This window comes from Cricetulus griseus, chromosome 2 (genome assembly GCF_003668045.3).
Source record: "Cricetulus griseus strain 17A/GY chromosome 2, alternate assembly CriGri-PICRH-1.0, whole genome shotgun sequence".
Taxonomy (NCBI): Eukaryota; Metazoa; Chordata; class Mammalia; order Rodentia; family Cricetidae; genus Cricetulus; species Cricetulus griseus.
In genome coordinates this window covers 150601420-150627816 of record NC_048595.1, presented here as the reverse complement: position 1 = coordinate 150627816, position 26397 = coordinate 150601420, and the positions used below count along the sequence as shown (strand labels likewise).

Below are 26397 nucleotides of genomic sequence, written 5' to 3'. Positions count from 1 at the left end.
ATGCATCAAATCTACAGCTGCAGCGATGAGAATATTGAAGTCTTCACCACCGTGATTCCCTCCAAGGGTGAGTAACAATCGTCCTTGGAGTCCCCTACTGTGGCATCTCATGCGGGAGGTGACCGATTGCTTTGGGGCTAAGGTACACTGGTGCGTGGTATCCACGGTCCCGAAGTCTGCTGGTTTCTCCGTTTTGAAGGCTTTGATGCCCCCACTTTCTGAAGGGGGAGGGGGTACAAGAATAAACATCAATCACAGGGAAACAATCTATCGGGGGTGAGCGATGCGTAAGCCCTTCCTGCTTCAATTAATGCAATACGGGCAACCTAGGAGGCTCAATGACACGGGCAGCAAGTGACTATTAGGCAGACAGAGATGGAAACAAAATTTCCAGGCTAGCCGATAGGCTTTTTCATTGTCTACAGTGAGAAAGCAGGTTCTGAGAGGAGAATCAGCTGTCCCAAAGCCAACTCTGTCTGACTTGAGTGGGGAAAGGCCCCCCGTGGCCTGACACCCAGAAAGGCAATGAAACTGGGCCCTGACCCAGGCTGACTTCTCCACAGAAACCCAGGTCACCTCACCCGGTACCACCCACCAAAAGGTACCACCTGAGAACCTTGACTGTACAGGCTCTGGTTCCTGGCTATAGTTGCAAGGCCCTGGGAAGGGCTTATAAGACTACATTCCAGGGGAGTGCTGGTGACCCAGTATAGAGCCCTCTGTCTTGGCATTGCTCAGACCCTGCAGCCCCTTGCCTTGCTGTGTGTGGCACAGGCTTACCCCTGATGTTACTGTGATACTTGGCTGAAATGGTCTGAATGTTGGGTGGTGCTGTGAGCCCACCTTCAAACAATTCTTTTCTTCCTTCCCACTAATGTCAGCCACAGACAGGGGCCTTGCTTGAGAGTGGGGGGAGGGTGAGACTCAGCCTGGACATAGACAGATAGCTGAGCATAAATTGAGCTCTCAGCATCTACTACAGAGGGAGAAGGGATGGAAAAAGAGGGGTTGGGAGTTTGCCCATGTGTAGGAGTTGAAATTTTCTCTGGAGATTCTGAAAGTCAGCCCATCTGAAGAGGAGTGACTAGATCTGTGTGAATAGAAATGACCTTTCCATTTATTTTATCTCTGCCGTTTGTTTTGTGGGTTTTTTTGGGGGGGAGGGTGCATTCCTAGTGGTGAACCAGGAGCCCATGAATGGGAAACAAGTGCTGTACCACAGAGCTACCTCACAAGACCTGTAGATGGATAGTGAGAGAGAAAGAAAAAGCAAGCTGAAAATGTATATATGCTCCATAACATACTTGGGACCATAGATAATTCTGTATAGTGTTTATGCACACATTTTTGGAGCAAAGTATAAAAGCAAGACTAGAAAGACCATTCATGCAAAACAACAACAACAACAACAACAACAGCAAAAAAAAAAAAAAAAAAAAAAAAAAAAAAAAAAAACAGTAAGCCTGGCGGCCCTGGAGAAAGGTGGAAGGAGAATTAAGTAAAAGGGGGCCTAAAACCTCATTGCTAATTTTTGGGAAGCAAAAATATTAGTATGTCTGTTTTCACTGGAAAGGGTGGCTCATTTTTGTAGCCCAAGAAAGCTGAGGCCTGAGGAACTCAGGACCAAGGTCAGCTGGGCTTAGAGCAACACACTGTCCCAAAAGGAAAAGATTTTAAAAGTACAAAGAAAAAGTCCTTGATAAAGTGCTTATGAGATTTCTGCCATTTCTGTAGTGTGTGACCTTGGACCAGCTACTTCTCCAGGCATGGGTTCCCACTTCTGCAAAAGATAAACAAAATATAGCTTCCAAGGTTATCATGGAAAATAAATGGATTGATACATAGAACAATGGTAATGGAGCTGGCATGATCACACAGCATCAAATATACCACATACAAAATGATTAATGTTTTCAGCCTGCATGTGTGGCCATGAATATGTTCATTAAAGATTAAGTGTTTGGCCCTATATTCTTTCTGTCTTCATCTGCCTTAAGCTATGTATTCATAGACACTTCACTGCTAGGGACTGATCTCCTAGAGAGGATTATTTGTGGCTTTTGTAGAGGCCTCAATGGATGAAGCCTATCTCTTTCCATGCCTTGTTTCATTCTGGGGCCTCCTGAGAGCTTTCAAGCAGAAGGCACCCATGGAGAGGAGCTCATGCTCTCTCAATTCTGAGTCACCACATATGAAAGCAACAAATTACCTGTATCCCAGGTTGACTACAGAACTGCAGAACGACAAGTTTGTTGGACTTTGTGTAACGGGGTCTGAGTCCCCTGACTGGGCTATTTCCCAGAAGCTGTGCATGAGCTGTGGGTGCCAATGAACAACAAATCTCCCCAGATTAGGCTCAGCATCACCGAAAGTATGGGCTAGATATCCTAGTGGTTAGGAGTGAAAACCCTAACCCTGCTGTGGTGGTACAATTGGTGGTCCCAGCCCTTGAGACGTTGAGGTGGGACCTCCACCTCATGAGCTCCAGGCAAGCCTGAGCTAAATAATAAAGCCCTATTCAAAAAAAAGTGGAGGCTGGGCTCAGAGAGCAAAGTGCCTTCCTCACAAACACAAGGAGCTGAGTCCAAACCTTTAGAACCAGGTAAAAAGCTAGGCAAGTGGTACCCGGCTGTAACTCAGGAGGGCGAGACCGATAGATCCTTGAAGCTCAGTGGCATCCAGCTTAGCACAATTGATGAACTATGAATTAATTGATAAGGTCAATAAGAGACCCATCTCAAAATAAATCATAAAATAAAGACAGATACCAATGAAGGAAAGCCACTCAGTGTCAACCTCTGCCCCCGCACACACGCACAAGCACACACACAACACACAGGTCCAAACATCATGACGTACATGTACAAACACACTAACAACTATATACACCACAACACACACACTAAAAAGTACATATGTGCTAGTGGATAGATGTAACACACACACACACACACACACACACACACACACACACACACACACACACACCACACAGAGTGTAGCCTCCATTCTTCCATGACCTGAGTGAATGTTGTGTGCCTTGAAACTCAAAACGCAGTAGGACCCATGAAGCATGACAACTCAGAGTGGAGATGAGGGTGACCAGCCATCACCACCAGGCTCAACTTGAGGCACTATCCTATCTGTTTGCTACTTCTCTTTCCAATGTATGTGTGTTGGCATCAGCCTGATAGCTACATTGTCCAAATGAGCTGTCTTACTACCTTGTAACATTTGGCAACAGAATATGTTATGGTGTTTCTAACATATTTTTATAAATGTGCATTAGTGTTTTGCTGTGGGAAGTTTTGGGTCCCCTGAAACTGGGGTTACAGACTGTTGTGAGCAGGCATGTAGGTGCTGGGAGTTGAGCCCAGATCCTTTGGAAGAGCAGTTAGTGCTCTTAAAATAATAAACCATCTCTCCAGCCCCATTTCTAATGTATCTTAAAAACACAGAGCATAAGCTAAGCCCATGTGTGTCCTCTTCCATTCTAGAAAGAGCCGTTTCAGGAAATATGTGTTAGAGACACATGGTGTTAGAGAATCATGGTGATTTCATGAGATAAAAGCTGTGTTTCACTCAGACATTGCACCAGAACTTACCAGAGAACAGCAGGAGGCAGTGGGATAGGCAACAGGAAGAGTTCCTAGCTGAAGCAGGAGCTGTAGCCTTCCATTGGTGCTATCTTCCTCCTGTATCTTCCTCCTGCCTTTATCTGGCAGAAAAGTTTAATGGACCACACTATTTCCTGGGTACCTGCTCTTGGCCAGGTTTTGGGCAAGGGCTTTGTGAAGGCTGGTTCATTTACTCCTTGACATAGCCCTCTACTGTAAGTGCTACTATTATCCTTGTCTTTCACATGAAGAAAATGAGGCTTTGAGACAGTGAAAAATTGCCTAGCCTGTCACATTCATGTCCACACCCAACTGGAGGAAGTAGAATTCCTGGGTATCAGATAGCATGTTGAACTCCAGGCTTCATGGCTACAAGGGCTTTGTATAGAACAGGGACAGCTCTCAGCGCTCTCTCTCTCTCTCTCTCTCTCTCTCTCTCTCTCTCTCTCTCTCTCTGATTTTTCGAGACAGTGTTTCTCTGTGTAGCTTTGCAGCCTATCCTGGCACTTGTTCTGTAGACCAGGATGGCCTTGAACTCACAAAGATCTCCCTGCCTCTGGCTCTGGAGTGCTGTGAAAGGCATGCACTACCACTGCCCAACTGAGACAGCATGGATCTCCTGATTTTTTCATTAGCCCAAACTGGAACTCTATGCCAATTAACAATAATGCCCCACCTCCCCAACCTCCTAGGCCCTGGGAATGATCATTCTACTTTGTGTCTCTATGACATCAGCTGCTCTAATTACCTCAGATAGGTGCACAGAATAGCTCTTCTTTGTGTCTCGTTTAACCTAGCACAGTCTTTCAGGGTTTATGCATCTTCTCTTTAATTTTTAAGCCTGAGCAGTGTTCTAGTGTGTGGCTATACCATATTTATCCATTCATCTGCTGATAGGCACTGGATTCTTATCAACCTTTTAGCTATTGTAAATGATGCTATAGAAATTTTGTTGTAGTCAAGCCGAGTGATGTCTTAATTTGCAGTGGAATTCTGCTTTTCTTTCCACCCCTTTCCCAATAACCCTCCAACCAGGACAAAACATTCTCAGGTCTGTACCGCAGCTTTCAGGCATTTTCTAAAACCATTTCTTTATCTCTTTCAGTGTCCAGTCCATCCAGAAGAAGAGTCAAAAGCTCTCAACATCTCTTGACCAAGAACGTAAGGAAACTCATTTAGTTAGTTTTTGGTAGTCTTTGACTTTCAGTGCAAAAACAATGGTGGCTTCTTGACTCCCAACCCCTCCCCTGCTCTCAAGGATGAGGAGGCAAGGGTGTCTCATATGGTTGTTCATTTAGCAAAAATAACTGACAATACTGACCATACACCAAAGAGTTCCCCTAGAGATTCTCACTTTTTGCCATTTTCCCCAGGCACAGGAGAGACCTCACTCTGCATGCACACAGAGTTCATGATGCGGATGTAGCATCCTGATCTATGCATCTGTAATGTTATAGATTCTCACCATGATAGACAGCAGTGAACCACTCTTATCACATAGACCTCCTAGCTGAACGAACAGGTAACAATAAGAACACATCATCCATCTGCCCACCTATCCATCCCTCTGGTATTTATTTGCATTTCTGGTATGCTAGAGAGGTTGGTGAATGTACAGAGTATGTGAGTAATTTTGTTGCTGGTTTTTTTTTTTTTCTTGCTTGTTTGAGATCGTCCTTGTGTAGCTCAGGCTGTCGTCAAGCCTACCAGACAACCCAAGCTAGCCCAAAACTCGAAGTTCTCTTGCCTCAATCTCCAAAATTCTGGGACCACAGGAATGCTGTTTTAAAAAAAAATGCCTTTTGCTTACAGGTTTGTCTGGTAATACCAGAAATTCTGAATAATTCAGGAGTGTCCAGCCTTGCTCTGTCCTTTTCCTGCAGCCACGTTTTGAATTTTAAATTGTGTTTTTATTTTTAATGCAGTAAAGTTGTTTACACACTCTTAGAGGCTAATGATGCTAGCACTTTTCAACTTACATACATATTTATTTGTGTCAAAACTATTAATTTATCTGCACTGTATTTCAAAATGAAGAACTATTGGTTCCTCTTGATGATGTAGAGTTGCTATCACAAATTTTGGATAATGCTATTATGGATTTTTAAGGATTGTAATTTTTAAAAAATCTTTTCTCTGTTTTAAAAATATGTGTTTTTTTAAGTTAAAGGGGGTTTACTTGTTGTTCCTATAAACATCCTTTATACTTTTATTTTAAAGTACACAGGTACTTTAATTACCCTGAACAGGGCAGAATGGCCAGGCAGTAGCAAGACCATTGCGTACAGCTTTGCTAAACTCCAATTCCAAATCAGCATGTATCTACTACAAAATCTCAAACACTGCAAGGGTTCTCAATTTAGTATCACAAAATTCTGAGATGCTATATAACAGAGTCAAAGATGTAGAGATTTTATAATCAAATTGCCTATGTGTAAAGCCCAGCTCCATCAGCTTCTATTTATTTGAGTCAGTTGCCTAACTGCCCCGAAATTCTACTTCCTTAGCTCTAAGATGAGGTTATTACAAACACATATACCAAGGACAAGAGACAAATGACTCAACACACAGCAAGTATCTGGCTCAGAGATTGTCACATATCAAGCATTCAATAAATGTTGGTATGGTTTTGGTGGGGGAGGTTATTTTATTTTATTGAGACAGGGAGGGACTCAGTCTGTAGTTTTGGCTGGCCTGGAACTCTTTATGTAGACCAGGATGCCCTTGAAGTTGAAACCTTTAGCTGATGCACATGGATATCATAAAAGTAGCTCAAGAGAAGTCACCCACACATTCCAAGATAATAGAGCCTTTGGTAATAAGCAAAAAGGCTGACAAGGAGAAAATCTATCTACCTCTGCCTTCCAAGTGCTAAATTAAAGGTATATGTCACCATACCCAGCTGTCTTAGAGTTTTATTGCTATGAAGAGACACCATGACCATGACAATTCTTATAAAGGAAAGCATTTAATTGGGTCTGGCTTACAGTTTCAGAGATTTAGTCCATTATCATCATGGCAGGAAGCATAGCAGCACAAAGGTAGACATGGTATAGGAGAAGAAGCTGAGAGTTCTACATCTTGATCTGCAGGCAGCAGAAAGAGACTACTACACTGGGCCTAGCTTGAGCATATGAGACCTTAAAGGCCATCCCCACAGTGACACACTTCCTCCAACAAGGTCACACCTCCAAATAGTGTCACTCCTTATGGGCCAAACATTCAAACACATGAGTCTATGAGAACCATATCTATTCAAACCACCACACCAGTCACTGGTGTGTTTTTAAGTGAAAAATTTCCATATACTACTGGATAATTATGCTTATTGTCTAACAATGAACTATTTTATTCAATTAACAATAGATCTTGAAGAGCTTTCCATTGCCAAAAAATATGTGAATATCTATGTGTGTAATATATGTGTGTAGGATGCGTGTGTGTGTGTGTGTGTGTGTGTGTGTGTGTGTGTGTGTGTGTGTGTGTGTATCCTTCTCTTAAAAACTGCATAATATTCCAATATATGAATCACTGAGTCAAATCTGGAGTTTTTAAATTCATTATCCAAAGTCATCAATAAATAGCATTTCTCCACTTTTTCTATTAAGATGATGCCCCAAGGAAGTTTCTTGAGAATATTGTTATGTTCTTATACATCTTCCAGGGTAAATTTGTAGATGTGAAGATACTGGTCAGGAGGATTAGAAGACTTTTATATTTGTTTCCAAAGTTCTGCAACCACCTCTTTTCCAGAACACCATGTGAATACTGTAGAATATTCCTGTTGTTAAGCTTTCATGGGCTGATAGGTAGAAATGCCTTATCATTTTATTTTGTATTTCTTCCATTTAAATGTAATTCATTTGCTTCATAGATTTATTGACCACTCAATATTTTTCCCTGTGGGTTTGTTATTCATCTCCTTTGCCTGCTTTTATGTCAGTTGTAAATCTTTTTATAAGAACTTTTGGGAGCATTTGCTATACTAGGAAAGAGAAGGGTTGTGAGTCATGAACTCCTGATCTCACTCATAATCCCTGAGAATTAATAACCTACTTCAGAATGGAGATGGAAAGGATAGGCTTGTTCGCAGATAATTCAGAGTCAGGAACCTTCACTTGAGGGTGTTAAGCCTTGGCCAATAGCTGCCCAGCTCCCCATTCTGTTTACAATGCTCAGGCCTAACCACAGAACACACAGGCCAGGCTGGGCAGGGCAATTCAATCCTGAAATCCCTGTCTTGGTAAGACAGGGGTTTCTGTCCTCTTCTCAAGGTTGGTAGCCTGAATGTACCACAGGAAAAACCACCCTATTGTGCACAGATACTAACATTTACAGAGTTCTTTGGCTCTGAGGGCTCATTTGCATCTTCTGTCACTCCTTGGGCTGCCATGGGATGGAAATGCATTTTCTTCCTCCTCTATGAATACCACTTTCCTCTCTGAGTCACTTCCTCTTGGACATCACTTGAGTTGCATTGTCTTCCAAATCCTAAAGCACATTCACATCTCCAGTGTGCTTTCTCTCCCCCCTTCCTCCCTCTGTTTTATTGACGTCCCAATCATCCTGATGCCTGTGGATGTCATAGAAATATCTCAAGAGAATGTGCCCACATGAGGAGTGGGTCTGTTTAGCATCCCAAGATAATGGAGCCCTTTGATAATTAGCAGGGGAGCAAGCAAGAGGAAAGGCGGAGAAACAGAATTGTAAATATCACTTTGTCCCCAGACATCTGGGTGGAATCGCGTAGCTTATGCACTAAACATCCAATTGCACTTGAAAATTCCTCACTGGTTATAGGTGCTTCTGAGGCTTTACAAAGAGCACTTACTTGGGAGGCATGAAACCATGGGACACACTGGTTCTGTAAGTACAGCTCTGTGACCTTAAGAAAGACAGAAAGCTGCTTTGGACATCCCCTATATGTAAACTTTTAGAGTCTGCTTGAACATTTCTATAGATTCCTTCTGCCCCAAGCCATGATTGTGCCCCACCATCTATGTCTCAGCTGTCTAATTCCTCATCTGACCTCCAAGCTGGCAAACAGAAGGATGGATTTGGGGTGTCAAGGGAGGACTCCCCAGCAATGTGGTAAGATAACACTTCAGTAGACAGTGTGATGTCCTAGAAGAGAGAAAACACTATTAAATTCTTGTTTTCCCTTCTCTACCCTATAAAAATCTTGTGCTCCCCATCTCTGGGATCTTAGCTCTCACTCAGGATGCTACAGACAGGAAAATAAGTCAGGGTCTCAGCAGTCAGCTATTGTCATGCTTTAGGGTACTGTGGAATATACACTAAGGAAGCAGGTGGCCCTAAGTGATGACCTGTAAAGTAACACATGCACGCACATGTGCACACGTGCACACATTTGCACACACTTGCACACACACACACACACACACACACACACACACACACACACACACAATGTATATGTGAACAAGAACTTTGCTCAGCCTACATCAAAGTCTTGCAGGAAACCCAGCAAATTACCATTTCTGAAATGCCCAGAGGAGGAAAAGGTAAGGAAGAATCCTAAATGTTCAGAACAGCCCCCAGCTTCCCCCCAAAGATGGGACTAGGTCCTAAATGAATCTGAGAAAAGTGAATGTCCTACCCCATTTAAGACCAAATTTGTGATATCCGATTTCTAAGTAAAGGGCTATTTGTGGTAAACTGAAAGAAAGAGTGATGGCTTCTCTTACGTTCCTCTATGGGAGACATGAAGATTCAGTCTTCAGAACACTTTCAAACACTTACAAATGTGACAAGTGAATGTGTACCCCGAAGACATCAGAAATCTTTGCTAATAACAGGCATTGATTCTGCCAACCCAGCAAGAGTGGGCGTGAATATCCTTACTCTGATTAACTACTGTCAAAACTGGGGCTTAAAGTCTTCGAATGTGGCTCAGTTGGTAGAATGTTTGTCTAGCATGCATACAGACCTGGGTTTGTTCCCCAGGTCAGTAGTACACATCTGTACTCTCAGCATTCTATGAGCGGAGGCAGGAAGGTCAGAAGTTCAAAGACATCCTCAGCTACATAGCAAGCTGGAGGTGAGCCTAGACTACATGAAACCCTATCTAAAAATGAAATATCTGGAGCTTGAAACTCGGGTTGGCTTGGCCCCAAATGGAGTTATCTTGTTTTTCATTGACAATCTAATAGGAGAAGGAGATTTTATTGTTTTAATATGCACTTAGTCACTAATGTTCAGAAAATGGATGGGTTTTACTCATATTTTTCCTCCATTTTCTATTGCTTGGTAAAGACTTTTATGAGAATAGGATACTTCCTCACCATATGTAATGCTATGTGTCATATTAAGCTATATTCTACTTCAGTGTTTGTTACTCAACACACAGATTTGACCTGGCTCATCACCCAAACCAAATAGAGAGGCTCTCCCCCAGTGATCTGATATTTATTCCAACAATATCATTCAAGATACAGTTTCCTCCACTGACTTGAAATACCACCCTGTTATCACGTCTTTAAAAGCCCATTTATTTTTGCTCTGGCATCTCCCAAAACCAACACTACAGTTCTGTGTGGGCAACTGAAGGGGGTCTACCAAAAGCTAAACTATCAGGGCTGAGCCCATCTGCCTCACTCACAGATGCACGGGAGCCGGAAGCTGACACAGAATGGGCCCTTGCAAGACAGCTGTGCATAGAAGGAAGTGAAGGAGCCTCAGGGAGGCTGCAGTGTTATGGAATACTGGAGCTTCTAATGAATGAGCCCCATGGAGTAAGGACAAACAGAATGAATGACCCTGTGTCCTAGAAATGGATAAAATATGCAGCATCTGCTCCCTGCCTGCCAAGAGTCCCTCCATGACTCCCCATATTAAGATAAAATGCCTGGTATTATTTGTCTCCTGTTTTTACATTTAAATTATTTCAGTGGTTTAAGTACAGCTGTCCCTAAGTACCGTCAGGGATTGGTTCCAAGACATCCACAGATACCAGCATTCACATGCTCAAGTTTCCTGTGTAAATGGCATACCTTATGCATACAGTCGTCACACATACTCCCTACTTTAAATCATCTCTGGATCACAAATTACCTAAAGAGGATGAAATGCTATGTGAACTATTGTTGTATACCATCAGCTAGGAGATAAAGAATAACCTCTGTTTGTGTTCAGTGCAGAGGCAGGTGTCTTTTAAAGCAGTCTATGAAGAATTTCATACCATAGTTTGATCTTATCTTTTCCCTCCCTCCACTCCCCACCCCCATCCTCCCAAACCCACCCAACTTCAAGTTCCTTCTGTCTCTTTAAAACAACCAATTATGGGATCAGATCAGTGTTGGCTGACAACTCCTGAGCAGGTCACCTGCTCTGGAGTGTGGTTGATATACCCAGTGTCACTCTGTTGAAGAAAACTAAGTTTTTCTCTCCTAGTGACTGTCAGTTGTGAACAGCTTCTGGGGGAGGGGCTGGACTTCATGCCCATGGCTCTTCCTCCATGCTGGGTTTGTCTGGCTTGAGCTTGCACTTGCTGCAGCAGTGTCTCTAAGTCCATGTGCATCTAGAAGACCCTGCTTCCTGGAAGTCACCCATCACCTCTGGTTCTTACCGTCTTTCGGCTTTCTTCACCGCATAGGCAAATATAATCTTTTATTAATTATTTTCATACCATATATTTTGATCAAATTTACCACGCTCCTCTTCCTAACTCCTCCAAGATCCGCGCCACCTCCCAGGGTCGTGTCCTTTAAAAAAAAAAATCGATTAAGTCCTTCCTTCGTGCTGTCTACATGCTTATGGGTGTGAGGCCATCCACCGAAGCATGGTTGACCTACCAGAGGTGACATCGTTGAAGGAAACAAAGTCTCCCTCCCCGAGAAGCCATCAACTGCCCATAGCTTTTGGGCTGGGGATGGGGCTCCTGACCCTTCTCCCTCCATGCTGGAATGTGGATTGGCTTGATCCTGTGCGGGTAGCCATAGCTGCTGTGAGTTCCTCAATGGCCCCTGAGTCCTAGGGTCAGGTTATTGATGAACTATTTGGGAATGAGCACTAGCAGACGATTGTAATGAAACCAACTTAGCTTTTAACACTCTCTTCTGAGTTTTTGCCATCACCCCTCAGTGAAAATTCACTTCCCTCCACCCTGATCCAGGCTAGTTACAGTTCCCTTGTGGACATGAGGTGGGTGCGAGATGGCTCCGGGCACTGGGAGACTCAGGAAAGGATGACTGACTGTATTTCCTGCGCCCTGCAGGTGGTGATCGAGTCGGACCTGTACCCGCCAAGACCCCTGGAGCTGTTGCCACAACGCTGCGAGCGCCGGGACACGGGTGACCGCAGCAGGTTTGGCCGGCTGCAGACCGCCCGGCCGCCCGGGACGCATTCTACCAAAACTCCGGTCAGACCTGGTAAGTGAGTCCCTAGGGTTCTCCAGGCGCGGGAACCCCTGAGAGTTGGTGACTTTCCACCAAAAAAGCACAGCAGTGGCTCATGTGCTCTATCCTGTGATTCTCCCTGGAAGAAGGATTGAACATCCAGTTTTCAAAACAAAACAAAAAAACCCTGTTGGTGTTGAGGAAGCATCTGCTCTTGGGTCTCACCTACAGAGGCAGGACCCCCAACACCTTTATCTACATACAGGCCACCTCGCCTCGCCTCCCTGGGCACAGCGTGAGTGAGAGGCTCAGTGAAAGGCCCTGGTTTCATCCCCCAGGACCAGCATCACAGCCATAACAACCAAATTGTACCACTCCTCTCCCCCCCCCCACCCCCACACACATTTGAGTGACTTAATACTCTATAAAAAGAATTTAGGGGCAAACCTATTTGAAATCTGGAAACAGTGATGGTACCTTGGATGCTATTTTTCTGAAACGGCTTCCACTCTAAGCAGTAACATACTATTCACATTCTAGCCCTCCAGAGTTTCTAATAATAGTTTCTTTTTAATTGATAGTTTAGGCTTCTTTCTGTTGTGCCAACAACCTAAAATTACTCATGTTTTAATTCCAAAACTACATAGTTGAGAATGACGGCTAACACGTGTAACCTCAGCATTTGAGAGACTGAGGCTGGAGGATTATCATGAGTTCAAGGTCAGCCTGGGGTTGAGGAGCAGAGCCTACCTCAAAACTGAGGAACTGAGGAGATAGCTCAGTTGATAAAGTATTTGTGACACAAACATTAGGGCCTGAACCTAATCTCCAGAACCCACACGCAAAGCAGGGTGTGCATTGTGAAAGAAACCCCATGCTGAGTATGCAAGTGTGAGTGCAAGCTTGTGCTGGGTGTGCAGTGTGAGTGTAACCCCATGCTGGGGAGGCAGAGGCAGCCTAATAGACAAGCTTCAGATCCCAGTGAAAGACTGTCTCAAAACCAGGATGGATGGCAACTAAAGTGAACTTCTGGCTTCCACATGTCCCCCTGCATTTAATGCATCCACATGCACTAATATGAACACACACCTGCAACATGCACTAAAGGAAATCCAAAATGTAAGAGCTTTGGGCACTAACAATTTTGCATTCACAGGAACTGATAAAATTCTCTATCTTTTCCCATTCCATGCCCCTCCTTTGTTGGTGTTTGTTCCAAGTTTTGTTGTGGTTGTTGTTTGCTTTAATTGTTGCTTTCCTTAGGTGTCATACTAGGTTTCTTTGGTCTCATTCTGCGCTCATGATCACATAAACCAAGCTATGTTCTCAGTTAAGATCAATTGCATACATGTAAATAAGATGAAGCATTAGAAAAGCCACAATCTGCATTGCAAATTAAGAGGAGATAGCTTTTTCTCGGTGTCTATGTATAGGTGAGTGGGTGGGTGTGGAAAGAGAAAAATAGGCAGAATAGTCCTCTTTGCTCCAAAAATCAAAAAGTGAATTTAGAAGCCTTACCTCTTGAATTACTGTGTACACAAGAATGAGCAAGGGGCCTTTTCCCTGATACAGAATTTAATTGAGAAGGACGCTAGATCACCTGTGGATCCCTAGGTTTCATTACTGATGTGCTTCTAGATGGTGCTGTTCTTGCAACTACAGGGTCAACAGACTGAATAGCAAGGTTTTAGAGAGAAGTTACTGCAGTGATTTTCAAAGTGGGGGCCCAGGAACAGCACCTGGAAATTTGTGGGAAAGGCACATTTTATTTGACTAGAAATTCCAGGGTTAAGGCATATCAATCTGTGTTTTACACACACACACACACACACACACACACACACACACACACACACACACACACACACACACACACACGGGGAGGGGGGGGAGACCTTGAAATAGTTCTTATCCATGCCACAAGGGAGACTGTGAGTTTTCTAAGGCTTCCTTCCATTTGTCCTCTGCAGTCACCTTCTACCAATTGACAGAACAGAAAAACCAACCTGTAGAAATTGTTTGACCCATCCAAGGTGACATTGCTTGGCAGCCACAGAGCCAACATACAATTTCCAGTCTCCGGGTGTTATTATGCTCAGTTCCTCTTTCCCCAACTGTCTAATTTTAGGGGTCACTTTTTGAGTCTTTAAAAGACAGTATTTCATAGTGTAGTCTAAGCTGACCTCAAGTTTATGAACCTCCAGCTTCAGCATCCCAAGAGTCAGGATTATGAGTGCACCACCATGCTTGGATGCTTTCACTACTTTGTAGGTGGTTGCTGTCATCTTGTACTGCCCAAGACAGTCTTTTTTTTTTTTTTTTTTTTTTTTTGTTCAAATTAGGAACAAGCTTGCTTCACATGTCAATCCCTTCTCCCTCTCCCTCCCCTCCCCCCAATGCCCTACCAGCCCTCCATCCCATGCCCCCTCTACTCCCCAGGGAGGGTAGGGCCCTCCATGGGGGCTCCCCAAAGTCCACCACATCATCCTGGGCTGGGCCTAGGCCCTCCCCCATGTGTCCAGGCCAAGAGAGCATCTCTTCACATGGGATGGGCTCTCAAAGTCCCTTCTTACACCAGGGGAAAATACTGAACCACTACCAGGGGCCCCATAGAGTGCCAAGGCCTCCTCATTGACATCTACATTCAGGGGTCTGGATCAGTCCCATGCTGGCCTCCCAGACAGCAGTCTGGGGTCCATGTGCTCCCCCTTGTTCAAGCCAGCTGTTTATGTGGGCTTCACCAGCCTGGTCCCGACCCCTTTGATCTTCATTCCTCCCTCTCTGCAACTGGGTTCCAGAGTTCAGTTCAGTGTATAGCTGTGGGTGTCTGCCTCTGCTTCCATCAGCCACTGGATGAGGGCTCTAGGATGGCATATAAAGTAATCATCAGTCTCATTATAGGGGAAGGGCATTTAGGGTAGCCTCTCCACCATTACCTAGATTGTCAGTTGGTGTCATCCTTGTAGATCTCTGGAAATCTCCCTAGTACCAGATCTCTCCTCGGACCTATAATGGCTCCCTCTGTTATGGTATCTCTCATCCTGCTCTCCTCTATTCTTCCCCTGACTCAACCTTTCTGCTCCTGCATTTCCTCCTTTCCTCTCCTCTTCTCCTCCTCTCATTCTCCCAGCTCCCTCTCCCCTACCCTCATGTTCCTAATTAGCTCAGTAGATCCTGCCCCTTCCCATTCTCTGGGATCCATGCATTTTTCTCCTAAGAGAAAGGAGGACTCTCCTAAGAGTCTTTGTTTCCTAGTTCCTTTGGTGATGAGGATTGTAGGCTGGTAATCCTTTGCTCTATGTATAAAATTTATATGTGAGTGAGTGCATACCATGTTTGTCTTTTTGTGCCAAGTCAGTCTTTTATTCTAAAGGACAAGATCAGTAAGTTATGAAATAGTGAGTCTGCCTGACATGTGACAGTCAGCTCACACAGGGGTGTGCTCGTCAGGTTTGGATGGAAAAAAAAAATAGATTCATCTGGGCACTGATTCAATTTCCTCAGCGCCTCCAATCTGATAGATTCCAGGATGGGTAGGAGGGAGTGTTGCTGAAAGGAAGCCAAACCCAGGGCTCTCCAAGGAAAGGCTAGGCTCCAGCCCATGGGTATCAATTCTTACTTCCTCCTGTCAGTAAGCTGCATGTCTCCAGGGACCTCATGTCTAGGGGCTTGCTCTTCCTCTGAACTGTAGGATTAAGGCCTTGGATGCTACAGGTTTCTCAGATAGGGGAGATGTGAGGAAACTTGGAGATCACGGGGATACTGTAGGTAGAACCAACTAAGACATTCTCACCACAAGGTCTTAGATGCTGGAAAGAGACCATGCCCACTTCCTGGGCCTGGGAAATGAGCTGTTTGTAGGGCTTTTCCCAGAGATGACTAGCTTATCTGAACTGGCTACAAGGTGTGACTTTTTATCAGGAATGACTGTTCAGCTAAAAGTCTCCGATTTCTTCCTTAATACTTGTGTCCTCCCCACCTACATTGTACACTAATCTGACAGAGTCACCCCCAGACAGCTCTTGCCTTGACACTTTTATAACCTACCACAAGTTTCCTAGGCTCAGACCCCAACATCTCCCATATGTAGACAATGCCAGGGAAAGGCCTCAGCCCCTAAGCCCTCTCTACAAGGCTCCCAGAATGGCCTCCTAAGACAGGAGTTTCCTCTGTCATCTTTGATTTTTAACACTGCTGTCACTTCTCTCCCACTTATCCTCCAAGCCATGACATCCCATGGATACCTCCTGTTGCACTCCTGTCCTTACCATTCTGTATGGTAGAATAGCCCTGAACTGCAGGGTAATTCCCTGAAGGCCCATTCCTTTATGTATCCCTGAACCTTCACTAGTGTTCTTTCTGCAGCTCTCTTTCTTAGTGTGAAAACTCCACCTCCTCCTGACCTGGGATATGCAATCCCTTGATCAAGCTTCTCCAGGCCTATAAGAGGCCTAACACTTCCTAAAATCATCTTTATCTGGTTCTCTGTTGCTTTTTTTTTTATTGCTTTTACTGCTGTGCTAGAACACCATAACCAAGGCAACTTACACAAAGAAGGGTTCCTTTTGGGTTTGCAATTCCAGAGGGCTAGTGACCATAATGACAAGGATGCCATGGCCGCAGATAGCAAACATGGTGGCTGGAACAGCAGCTGAGAGCTCACATCTCAAACTGCAAACAGGAAGCAAAGATAGTGAACTTGAAATGGCACAAGTCTTTAAACTCTCAAACCCTGCCCCCAGTGATATGCTTCTTCCAGCAAGGCCACCCCTTCCAAGCCTACACAAATAAGCTTACCAACTGGGGACCAAATATTCAAATGCCTGAGTCTATAGGGGACATCTCATTCAAATCGCCAGGTCTGCCTCCAGATAAATGGTTATACATCACTAAAGCCTTGGTTTCCCCAATGAAAATATGTTGACTATCAGGGTCCTTCCTCTTAAGGTGACAGTAAACATTAAATGAGAAGTATCTGTTGCCAGATCAGGCACAACTGGTTACAGGACCCACTGAAGATGTCAAACTCCCTTATGTCAGGGCATAGACTTGCATATAACCTACACTCATCTGTCTTTCTGTCCACTTTGAATCACCTATATATGGTTACTTAGATACCTCATATGATATAAATATCATGAAAGTAGTAGGTATACCACTGTATTGTTTAGGGTAGGGCAACGAGGAAAATAAGTATGTACTTGTTCAATACAAGGTTGGGCTTTTCGTTGTTGTTGTTTTGCTTTGTAAAGCAGGCTCTCGTGATCCAAGATTTGCCTCAGACCCACTTTGCTTTGAACTCTTGCTTATCCCACCTTAGTTTCCCAATGCTGGGATTACATGTGTGTGTTAGCATGCATTGCTACACAAAATGCAATTTTGTCATTATTATTGTTGCTGTCACAGTGCTGGGAATTAAAGCCACAGTCTTTCCTATGCTGGGAGAGCCCTCCAGCACTGCACTACATTCCCAGATCCACAAACTCAGTATTTTGAAGTACTCTTTAGCTATGAATGTGGGGCCTACAGGTAGAGAGGCCAAACACTTTTGTGCAGTTTATGCTCAGCACAATGCCTGGCACACTTTGAAAGTGAACCACTGTTTATTCAAGGGCACCACTCGCTGTAGTTTGATCTTGGTAGTGTTAAAAGGGAATTTTCCTAGACCAACTGAATTTAGTAGCATATGTTTGTGTGTAAAGTCATAGGAAAAAAGGATTCATAAATTAGGCAACTCCTGGGCAGGTTCCTCCCTGTACCCTCCACCACCTGCAGGAAGTGTCTACAGGGAACAAAGCGGTGTCTACAGCAAAGCTCAGGAAACAACCGACTTGGCTATAACCCAGTCAATCAGCCAGTCAATTGTTTCCCATTTAACTAGTTAGTTCCCATTTAACTAGTTTCCAGCCCAACTAATCATTAAGCCATAGGCAACCATTTAAACTGGGTTACTGTGATTAAACGCTATTTGCTTGGTCTTTGGGCATCCAATCTAAGGCTGCCTACAAAATTTACAGATCTGCAGTATCACATGGGTTCCTGGCTTATAAACTCAGGCCATCAGGTCTGCATTGCAGCTGCTTTTACCAACTGAGCCACCTCCCAGATCCTAAGATTGTTTTTATACAGGCTCGTGTGTGACGAAATTAGGAAAGAGAATTCGAGAAGACAAGGAGTGATAGGGGGGTGGGTGGGTAAGAACATACATGTGAGATGAAAGCACACAAGACTGGGGTGAGGGAAGAAAGGAGACCAGCAGGAAGAGAGAGGAGACTAGGGAGGGAAGTGGAGGAGGACCGGTGAGAACAAACACCTTACTAATGGAATCAGTCCTTGAACTAATTTCTTATGAGCTGAGGTCTTAGGAGAAAGGAGGGAGTGCTGGGGCCACGTTCTAAGAGCACTACCACCTGCTGATACAGTGTTAAATGCTCTCTTTTAATTGACTTCATTTTCTCCCAGGAGCCTGGGGTCACAACAAGACTGAGCTGAAAGTACACGATTCCCTAGCTCTGCCTTCTGCCTGCACACATGTAGTCTCCTCCACTCTGAACATCCCACCATAGTGGCATGCTTGTCCTAGTTGTTGAAGTACATTGACCTTAGCTGCAGCTTCCTGGAAGAGTGGCAGGGGTAAGGGTGACCCCATTTGGTAGTTAGCACTGCCTGGCCAGCTAGGTACAAGGGCCCTGAGAAAGGCCCTCTGAGCCTGGATGGCCAGTGAGATAACTGATTCAGAAGCAGAGGGAGGCAGAACTCAGAGTACTACTGAGTAATAGCCCTTCTGTTCAATTTCACAGTGGGGATCTCTGAACCTAAAGCTTCGAGTCTGTGTGGGAATCGAGCATATGGGAAATCATTGGTAAGTAAAATAAGCCACATTCATTGTATCTGCTGTGCTGGAAACGTCTTGAAATGTCTCTCTTCTGGTGCCAGAAAGGGGGCTGGTGTCCTTTGCCCTAGGCTGAGAATCACTGGGAAAGCAGCACAGTAGTTCTTTGCTTTTGGTACTGGCCATTGACGCCACTCTGTGTACTTAGGACACACCACTGGCTGAGTCTCTTTCTCAACAAGAGCTTGGTTCACGCGCAAACAGAAGCTGTGACTTGCTAGCATCTCAGGCAAGGGGGAGAATTGTGAAGTCTGGCCAGACAGCAATGCCTGACTAATTCCCAGGTGCAGCTCTGGGGTAAAGTGATGTTAAGTTCTCCAGTGCTAAGAGGGCCTCCAGCACCATCCAAGCACAAAACACCAGTGTCTCAGTCAGCCTGGCTGCTATCACATACCATAGACTGGGGCACTGAGACGTGGCTCAATTTTAGAGACTGGGGAGTACAAGATCTAAGTGACAGCAGATTTGGTGTCTGGAGAGGGCCTTCCTCTTGTTTTGCAGCTTCATGCATTTCTGCTGTGTTTTCTGTGTATACAAATAGAGGCAGTACTGAAACTCTCTCTTCTTCTTAGGGCACTAATCTTATCATAGATGTCCCACCCTCAACAGCCTCATGTAAACCTAGTTACTGCCCAGAGCATCCAACTCTAAACACCATCACGCTAGGGCCTTAGCAGATGAGTTTGAGTCATGTACAAACATCAATCCATAACAGCCAGTCATTTGAGGGCAGGGTGCTTCTCAGAGCATCCCGAGTACAGGTCAGATTCACTGGGATGTGAGTACCAAGGTGTAAGATGTTTATTAGGCATCAGTACCAGTCTTGAGAGTGGCGAGGTATCTTGTGTGCAGGGAGCCACAGAACCATGATCCAGGCTTAGCACCTTTTAGTGTAGAATCTAGGGTGTGAGTTGCCTACACAGATGGGTCTCAAATGACCCAACTTTTTTCTTTTTTCCTCACTCCATTAGGGTCTGTGGGCTGTCCCAGCAAACATGTGACTCTGAGAAAGGTGGTCCCCTGCAGCAGAGAGAAACTTGCCTACCCTTTGCCTACTCTGAGTTGAATAGTTTGTCCTTTTTAAAAAGAGGAATTGGGGGCATGTCCCCTGACTTATCTCTTCTTCTCCTTTGTAGTCGTCTGGGGATGAGTGTGGGGTTCCTTCTCATTTAATAGAATCAGGGGTGGATGGAGGTGAGATCATCTCAGACATCATAGGTCCTTGCAGCTGCTATTACTCAACATGAAAACTACAAAGATGCCAGAAGCTAACTGGGCCAGCCCCTCATATGTATAGAACAAATTAGACATATATAGCTATGTATGCTCTGGCCGGGAGATCTAAACCAAGGATTTCAGTAAGGTCATTGTATTGAAAAACTATACAAAGGGTGGGGATGGGAGAAACTGTTGTTAAGGAAATCCCTTTTCCAACATGACACAGCAAATATGGTAGCTAGGCCACTGGCAGAGGGAAGGAAAACAGTCTTGAGAGTTGCTGAGCTGAAGAAAAAAAGAAAAAAAAAAAGCAGTCAAGATTAAGGAGAAAAGAGTGTCTAGCAGCCTGGAACTCCTGCTCCCAGGCCTCAAGGATCAGCTTAGATGGTGCTCTTGGTAGATATGCTGCTGCAGCAAGGGACCAAAGAAAGCTGAGGTCGTGAAGGGTGGTGATAAAGATGAAGAGGCAGAGAGAGCAGTATGTCCATGTGCCTGAAAAGCATGGAGCTATACCCATTCCTCATCTGATGCTCGCTGTCTTGGGCAAGAGAGAGACCCAGAGGCTGCCCATCTAAATCTGATTTGGTGTTGACATGGATAAGATGGGACTAATGAAGATAAGGGAAGGGGCAGACCAGGGTCTTCTTCTCCAGCTAAGAAGCCACAGGCTCACGTTGACTGAGCATTGGCATGATGGGAAGGAATAGCTAGGGAGGGCCACAAGGTGGTACAGTAACTCTGCCCTGAGCCTCCCCCGCCCTAGGAGAGAGGTGGTAAATAGTGGTGTCCTTGACCTGGAATTTTTCCAGAGGCTTCAGGAAATGTGGTGACTTGACACTTTGATGAGGCTTGGAACAGAAGAACAAAGCATAGTGTATGCCCACTGATGAAGCAACCCCTGGACTTAGCCCTGATTAGGTCATCTGCTAATTTTTAGTTCAGGATGGGGCCGTTGGAAGGGCTGGTGAGGGCTCAGCCTCATACTCTCCCATTTGTCATGCAGTCTCTCTAGGGACCAGGGCAATAAATAGAGAACTAGAAAAAAAAAAAAAAAAGGTGAGAAGGCACAATTTGTCACATAGTGCTCTGGGGACACTGGAACAAAGAAAGATGAACATGGCTAGCAGCCTAGGGGAAGACCTGGTGAAAGTGTGCTTGAAAGGCTGATAGAAATGAGGCCCTGCAAGGCACATGGATTTCATTGAGGAAACCTCAGAAATCTATAGGACCTCCTGTAGTAGTTCAGTACTTGTCCCTAGCATAGGTGTGGGCTTTGGGAGCCCATTCCATATAGAGGAAAACTCCCTGAGCCAAGACACATGGGGGTGGGCCTAGGCCCTATTCCAAAGGATATGATAGACTCTGATGACACCCTGTGGAAGGCCTCACCATCCAGGGGAGCCAAGACACGTGGGGATGGGCCTAGGCCCTATCCCAAAGGATATGATAGACTCTGATGACACCCTGTGGAAGGCCTCACCATCCAGGGGGAGTAGAAAGTATATGTGATAGGTAGGGTTTTAGTTGGGGGGGGGTGGTAGGGGAGGACGGAAGGGAGAAGAGAACTGGAGTTGTCATGTAAAACAATCTTGTTTCTAATTCAAAAATAAAAAAAGTTCCAAAAAAAAAAAAGAAAAGAAAAAAAAAAAGAAATGAGGCCCTTATCCAGAGAAGCATGAAGATGTGCAGAGCTGTGGGTCAGCAGTAGACAAGGTGGGAAACCTGCTAGAGGTAGACCTGAATCAGCTGACTCTTGCAGTCATAAAAGGCCGAGCTGCAAGTCAGTCTTGCAAGACTTCAAGGAGAAGGATGCATGAGTCTTCCAAGCTGAGGGGTTGGGATGGGGACTCCTGACAGTTCGAGAGTCCAAGTGGGACATGGAGAGTGTAGCTGGCCTGGGCATAAATGAGGTCTGAGGAGATATCCTTTGAAGGGAGCAAAAAAGCAAATGGAAAGGCTGATGCTGGTGGGGGCGGCATGCCTGAAGAAAGATTGATGATCAGATACCGGCAGAGGATGATGGTTCCTCTGGAAGACCGAATGGCTCGCTCTCACATGTCTCTAAGCCAGTAGTTCTTAAAGTAGAATCCCAGAACCAACAGTTTCACAGACTTTGTTCAATTCAGCAGCTCAGGCAATTTCCAGCCTTATAAATCAGATACTATGTGGTTCCGGCACTACCCTCAGAAGGCCCCCAGCATGCCTGATGCTGAATGAGGGAGGGCTATTGCCCAGGTTGGAGGTGGTACTTTCAGACAGCCCTCTTATAAATGGCTCCAGTAAGTGCCAGAGTGGGAATGCAGCACCATCCTTAGTTCTTTCCCCACATCCTTAAAACACAGATTTCTCCAGTGCCCCGGATCTCAGTGAAAGCTCCAGCTGTGGTGGAGGTGACAGCCAAGGGCTCAGAAAATGGAGCTGTTCTCGGAAGAGGGTAAGTATTGTGCCTTCCAGCTATGCTGCCTGCACGACTCTCCACCCGTCCCAGTCATGCAGGAGAGGAACAGGTGGCCTACATTTCTCACACTTTCTGTACCCATCAAAACCCCTGCCAGCTGTAAATGACCTTGCAATGAGGCCTGCAGTAATGTATCCAGCTACAAACACATCAACTGCTTGCCTAGGATTAAGCTAGAGTACTTTTCATGGATCCCACTTCATTAACACTGCTGTGGGGCTTTGTTGAATTAGCTGAATGGAATCAGGAGACTTAGCTGAATGGAATCAGGAGCCATATCCAGAACCTCCATAGACAGTGTCAGAAATGCCTCGTGAATTCTTTTAGGGACCCTCCTCCACAGGTACAGGGATGACTCCAATAGTTTTCAGGCTGAGAATGCAACTCTGTGGTCCAGCTCCTGCCTAGCCTGCATGAGGTCCTAGTTTGCATCTCTAGTGCAGCAAACACAAAGCAAGCAAAAACAATAGAGCTTGGGTTTTAAGACAAATTGTAACCACGGCCCCTGTTAATTCCATCTGGTAAAGAGCCAGCCTAGGGTAGCAAGAAGGTTATTCTCACAGTATGCAAAAGGCCTTCAATATAGTAAGACCCCAGAAGTGAGCGACTCAACATGGACTTTTTGTTTGGTTGGTTTTTTTGTTTTTCAAGACAGGCCTTCTCTGTGTAACAGGCTGGCCTAGAACTCACTTTACAGACCAGGCTGGCCTCAAACTCACAGAGATCCACCTGCCTCTGCCTGGGACTAAAGGCGTGTGCCACCACCGCCTGGCTCAACATGGACTCATATACCTTCCACACTGTAGGCCATGGCAAGGGGTTAAAGTGATGAAAAATGAAGGCTTTGACTCAGATCTGCTTTCTAGCCTGGCACTTGTACCGACTCTGTCTTCGAGCAAATTATCCTCAACTATTTAAAAACAGAGAAGTCAGGTGGATGGCATGCTCAGTGGTTAAGGGTAGGTACTGCTCTTGTAGAAGACCCACATTTGATTGCCAAAATCCAGGCCAGACTGCTCATAACCACTTGGAAGTTCAGCTCCCAGGGTATCCAATGCCTCTGGCCTTCAAGGACATCTCCACTCATGTGTACACAGAGACACATACAATTACAACAATAAAATAAGTCTTTAAAAAAAAACAGTTGTATATACTGCTGCATGCCTATAACCCTGGTATTTGAGAGGAAGAAACAAAGGGCAAAGCATTTGAACCAGCCTGAGCCCTTGTCTACAAACAAAGATGCAGATACACAGCAAGATAAAAGAAACCTTCCTGACTGGCTATCGTAAAGATTAGGTGAAATTGTATGTAGAGACAGATGTGATGATGCATCCCTCTAATCCCAGCACTCAGGAAGCAGTGGCGAGAGTGCAAGGCCATGTCTGGGCTACATACCAAGGTCATGTTTCAACACACACACACAAAAGAAAGGAAAGAATGGAAGAAAGGAAGGGAAAAAAGGAGAAAGGAAGAGAGGGAGGAAGGGAGGGAGGGAGGAAGGAAGGAAGGAAGGAAGAAAAAAAGAATAAAGAGAATAAACTCTGTATTACATGGTAGTACACACCTGTGTTCAGCACTAGGGAGATAGAGAAAAGAGGACCAGAACTTTATACTGAGTTTAAATCCAGCTTGTAATACATGACACCTTGTCTAAAAAGAAACAGGGTGGGGACCAGGTATAGATCATGTATGGAGAGTGTCTCAGTTAGGGTTTCTAGTGCTGTGATGAAACACCATCATCAAAGGCAAGTGGGAGAGGAAAGGGTTTATTTGGCTTGCTTCCACATTGTACTCTATCACTGAAGGAAGTCAACACAGGACCTCAAGCATATTGAAGCATGGAGGCAGGAGCTGATGCAGTGGCCATGGAAGAGTGGTGATCCTGGCTTACTCATCATAGCTTGCTCTGCCTGCTTGCTTATAGGACCCAGGACCACCAGCTCTGGCATGGCACCACCCACAATAGGCTGGGCCCTCCCCCATCCATCACCTCACAGCCAGATCTTATGGAGTCATTTTCTCAACTAAGTTTCCCTCCCTTCTGATGATTCTAGCATGTGTCAAGTTGACATAAAACCTAGCCAGAATAGACAGCTTAACGAAAACTGCGAACATTTATTGAGAAACTTCTAATTTTAAATTTCTAGGTGATTGGGAAGCAGTACATTTGATAAGATGCTCAGTACACATATGAAGGGACGCAGGCTTAAACAACATAGTAAGGGCTGGAGAGATGACTCAGAGGTTAAGAGCACTGGCTGCTCTTCTAGAGGTCCTGAGTTCAATTCCCAGCAACCACATGGTGGCTCACAACCATCTATAATGAGATCTGGTGCCCTCTTCAGGTGTGCAGGCATACATGCAGGCAGAACACAGTATACATAATAAATAAATACATCTTTAAAACAACAGCACATAATCCATAATTCTTCTGTTAGTTACAAAATACCACAGACTGGTACATTATAAAGAATAGAGGTTAATTTGGGTGTGATCCAATGCCAATGGACTGTACCCAAAGACAGCCTCTCTGTGGACAGTGGCAGTACAAGACATTTAAACAACCAGAGACAGGAAAACATATGAGAGATATATTCAAACTGGCTTTTTACGGCAAACCCACTATTAAGAAAGTCTATTAACCCAAAAATCAGTTAATCCATTCATGAGGCAAAACCCTAATCTAAAAGCTCTACCCTGGCCTTACTTCTTTTGATTTTGGGTGCTGGGACTAGTACCAGGCTTGCATGTGTGCAGTAAATACTCTACCATGGAGCTGTAGCTGCAGCCCTTATTTGATTTTTGAGGTGGAGTCTTACTGCATCATCCAAGCTAGCCTAGAACTTCAGATCTCCTGCCTCTGTGTCCCAAGTGCTAAGAATACGAGTGTGATCTCTGGTCCTATCTCTTAATATCTCAAAACGGACATTGGGTTTCAAGACAAGTTGTAGAGAAGCAGCCATAATCAAACCATAGCAAATATTGACCAAAAGAAGTAAAGCCATGGGAGTGGGACCCCACAGGATGGCGCACTTCTGAATGACAGCATCCCCCTGGAAAGAATTGTAAAAACCAAGTCATGAGCCATTTGATGCATTGGGATTTAACTGGGAGAAAGTTACTGTTCGTGTGTTTTAACTCATTCAGCTTGGATTTCATTCTGGTTAGCAAATGTTTCTGAGGGGCAGTAGCTGTTGCAGACTGCTCAGGTTGACCAGAAAGACTACACTGCATCTTGACAGAAGTCACCCATCCCCCACCTTGCCTGCCCATCCCTATGCTGGAGACCAAACCCAGACTTTATACAAGCTGGCCAAGCAGTCTACCACCGAGCTACTACCCCAGTCCTCACTTATTCCCACTGATTAAGCAAACAAGACTCAAAACAAGAGGACAGGACCCCAGATCCCATCCATGAACCACTGTGCTCACCATTACCTCTTGTCCCTCCATTAGAGATCCACCTCCAGGGGACATTCCTGTGGGTGCTCTACAGTGACCCTCCAGCTATGCAGATCATGGTCATAGAATGGAGAAGGAAAGGAAAACTCTGGCTGGTCACTCAAAGTTACAAATTAAGTCTGGCTCGGTGCAGTATTCCCCAACCACACCCTGCCCCACCCCCACCCCCACCCCATCCCCATCCCACTCTTTGGTTTTTTGTTTAGATCCAGACACCTCAAGAAGATAGCAGAAGAGTACCCAGCCCTTCCCCAGGGAGCAGAAGCTTCCCTGCCATTAACAGGCAGTGCTTCCTGTGGTGTCCCTGGCATCCTACGAAAAATATGGACCAGGCACAAGAAGAAGTCTGAATATGTGGGAGCCACCAACAGCGCCTTTGAAGCCGACTAA

General features: G+C 45.0%; 1 protein-coding gene across 1 annotated transcript; it reads left to right on the top strand.

Annotated features, from left to right (window-relative positions):
• Vxn (vexin) lies at positions 1-26397 on the top strand. Its single transcript, XM_027398874.2, has 6 exons — positions 1-67; positions 4723-4778; positions 11854-12007; positions 18775-18836; positions 22427-22518; positions 26214-26397. The coding sequence occupies exons 1-6, from the start codon at positions 1-3 to the stop codon at positions 26395-26397; spliced, it is 615 nt and encodes a 204-aa protein (XP_027254675.1).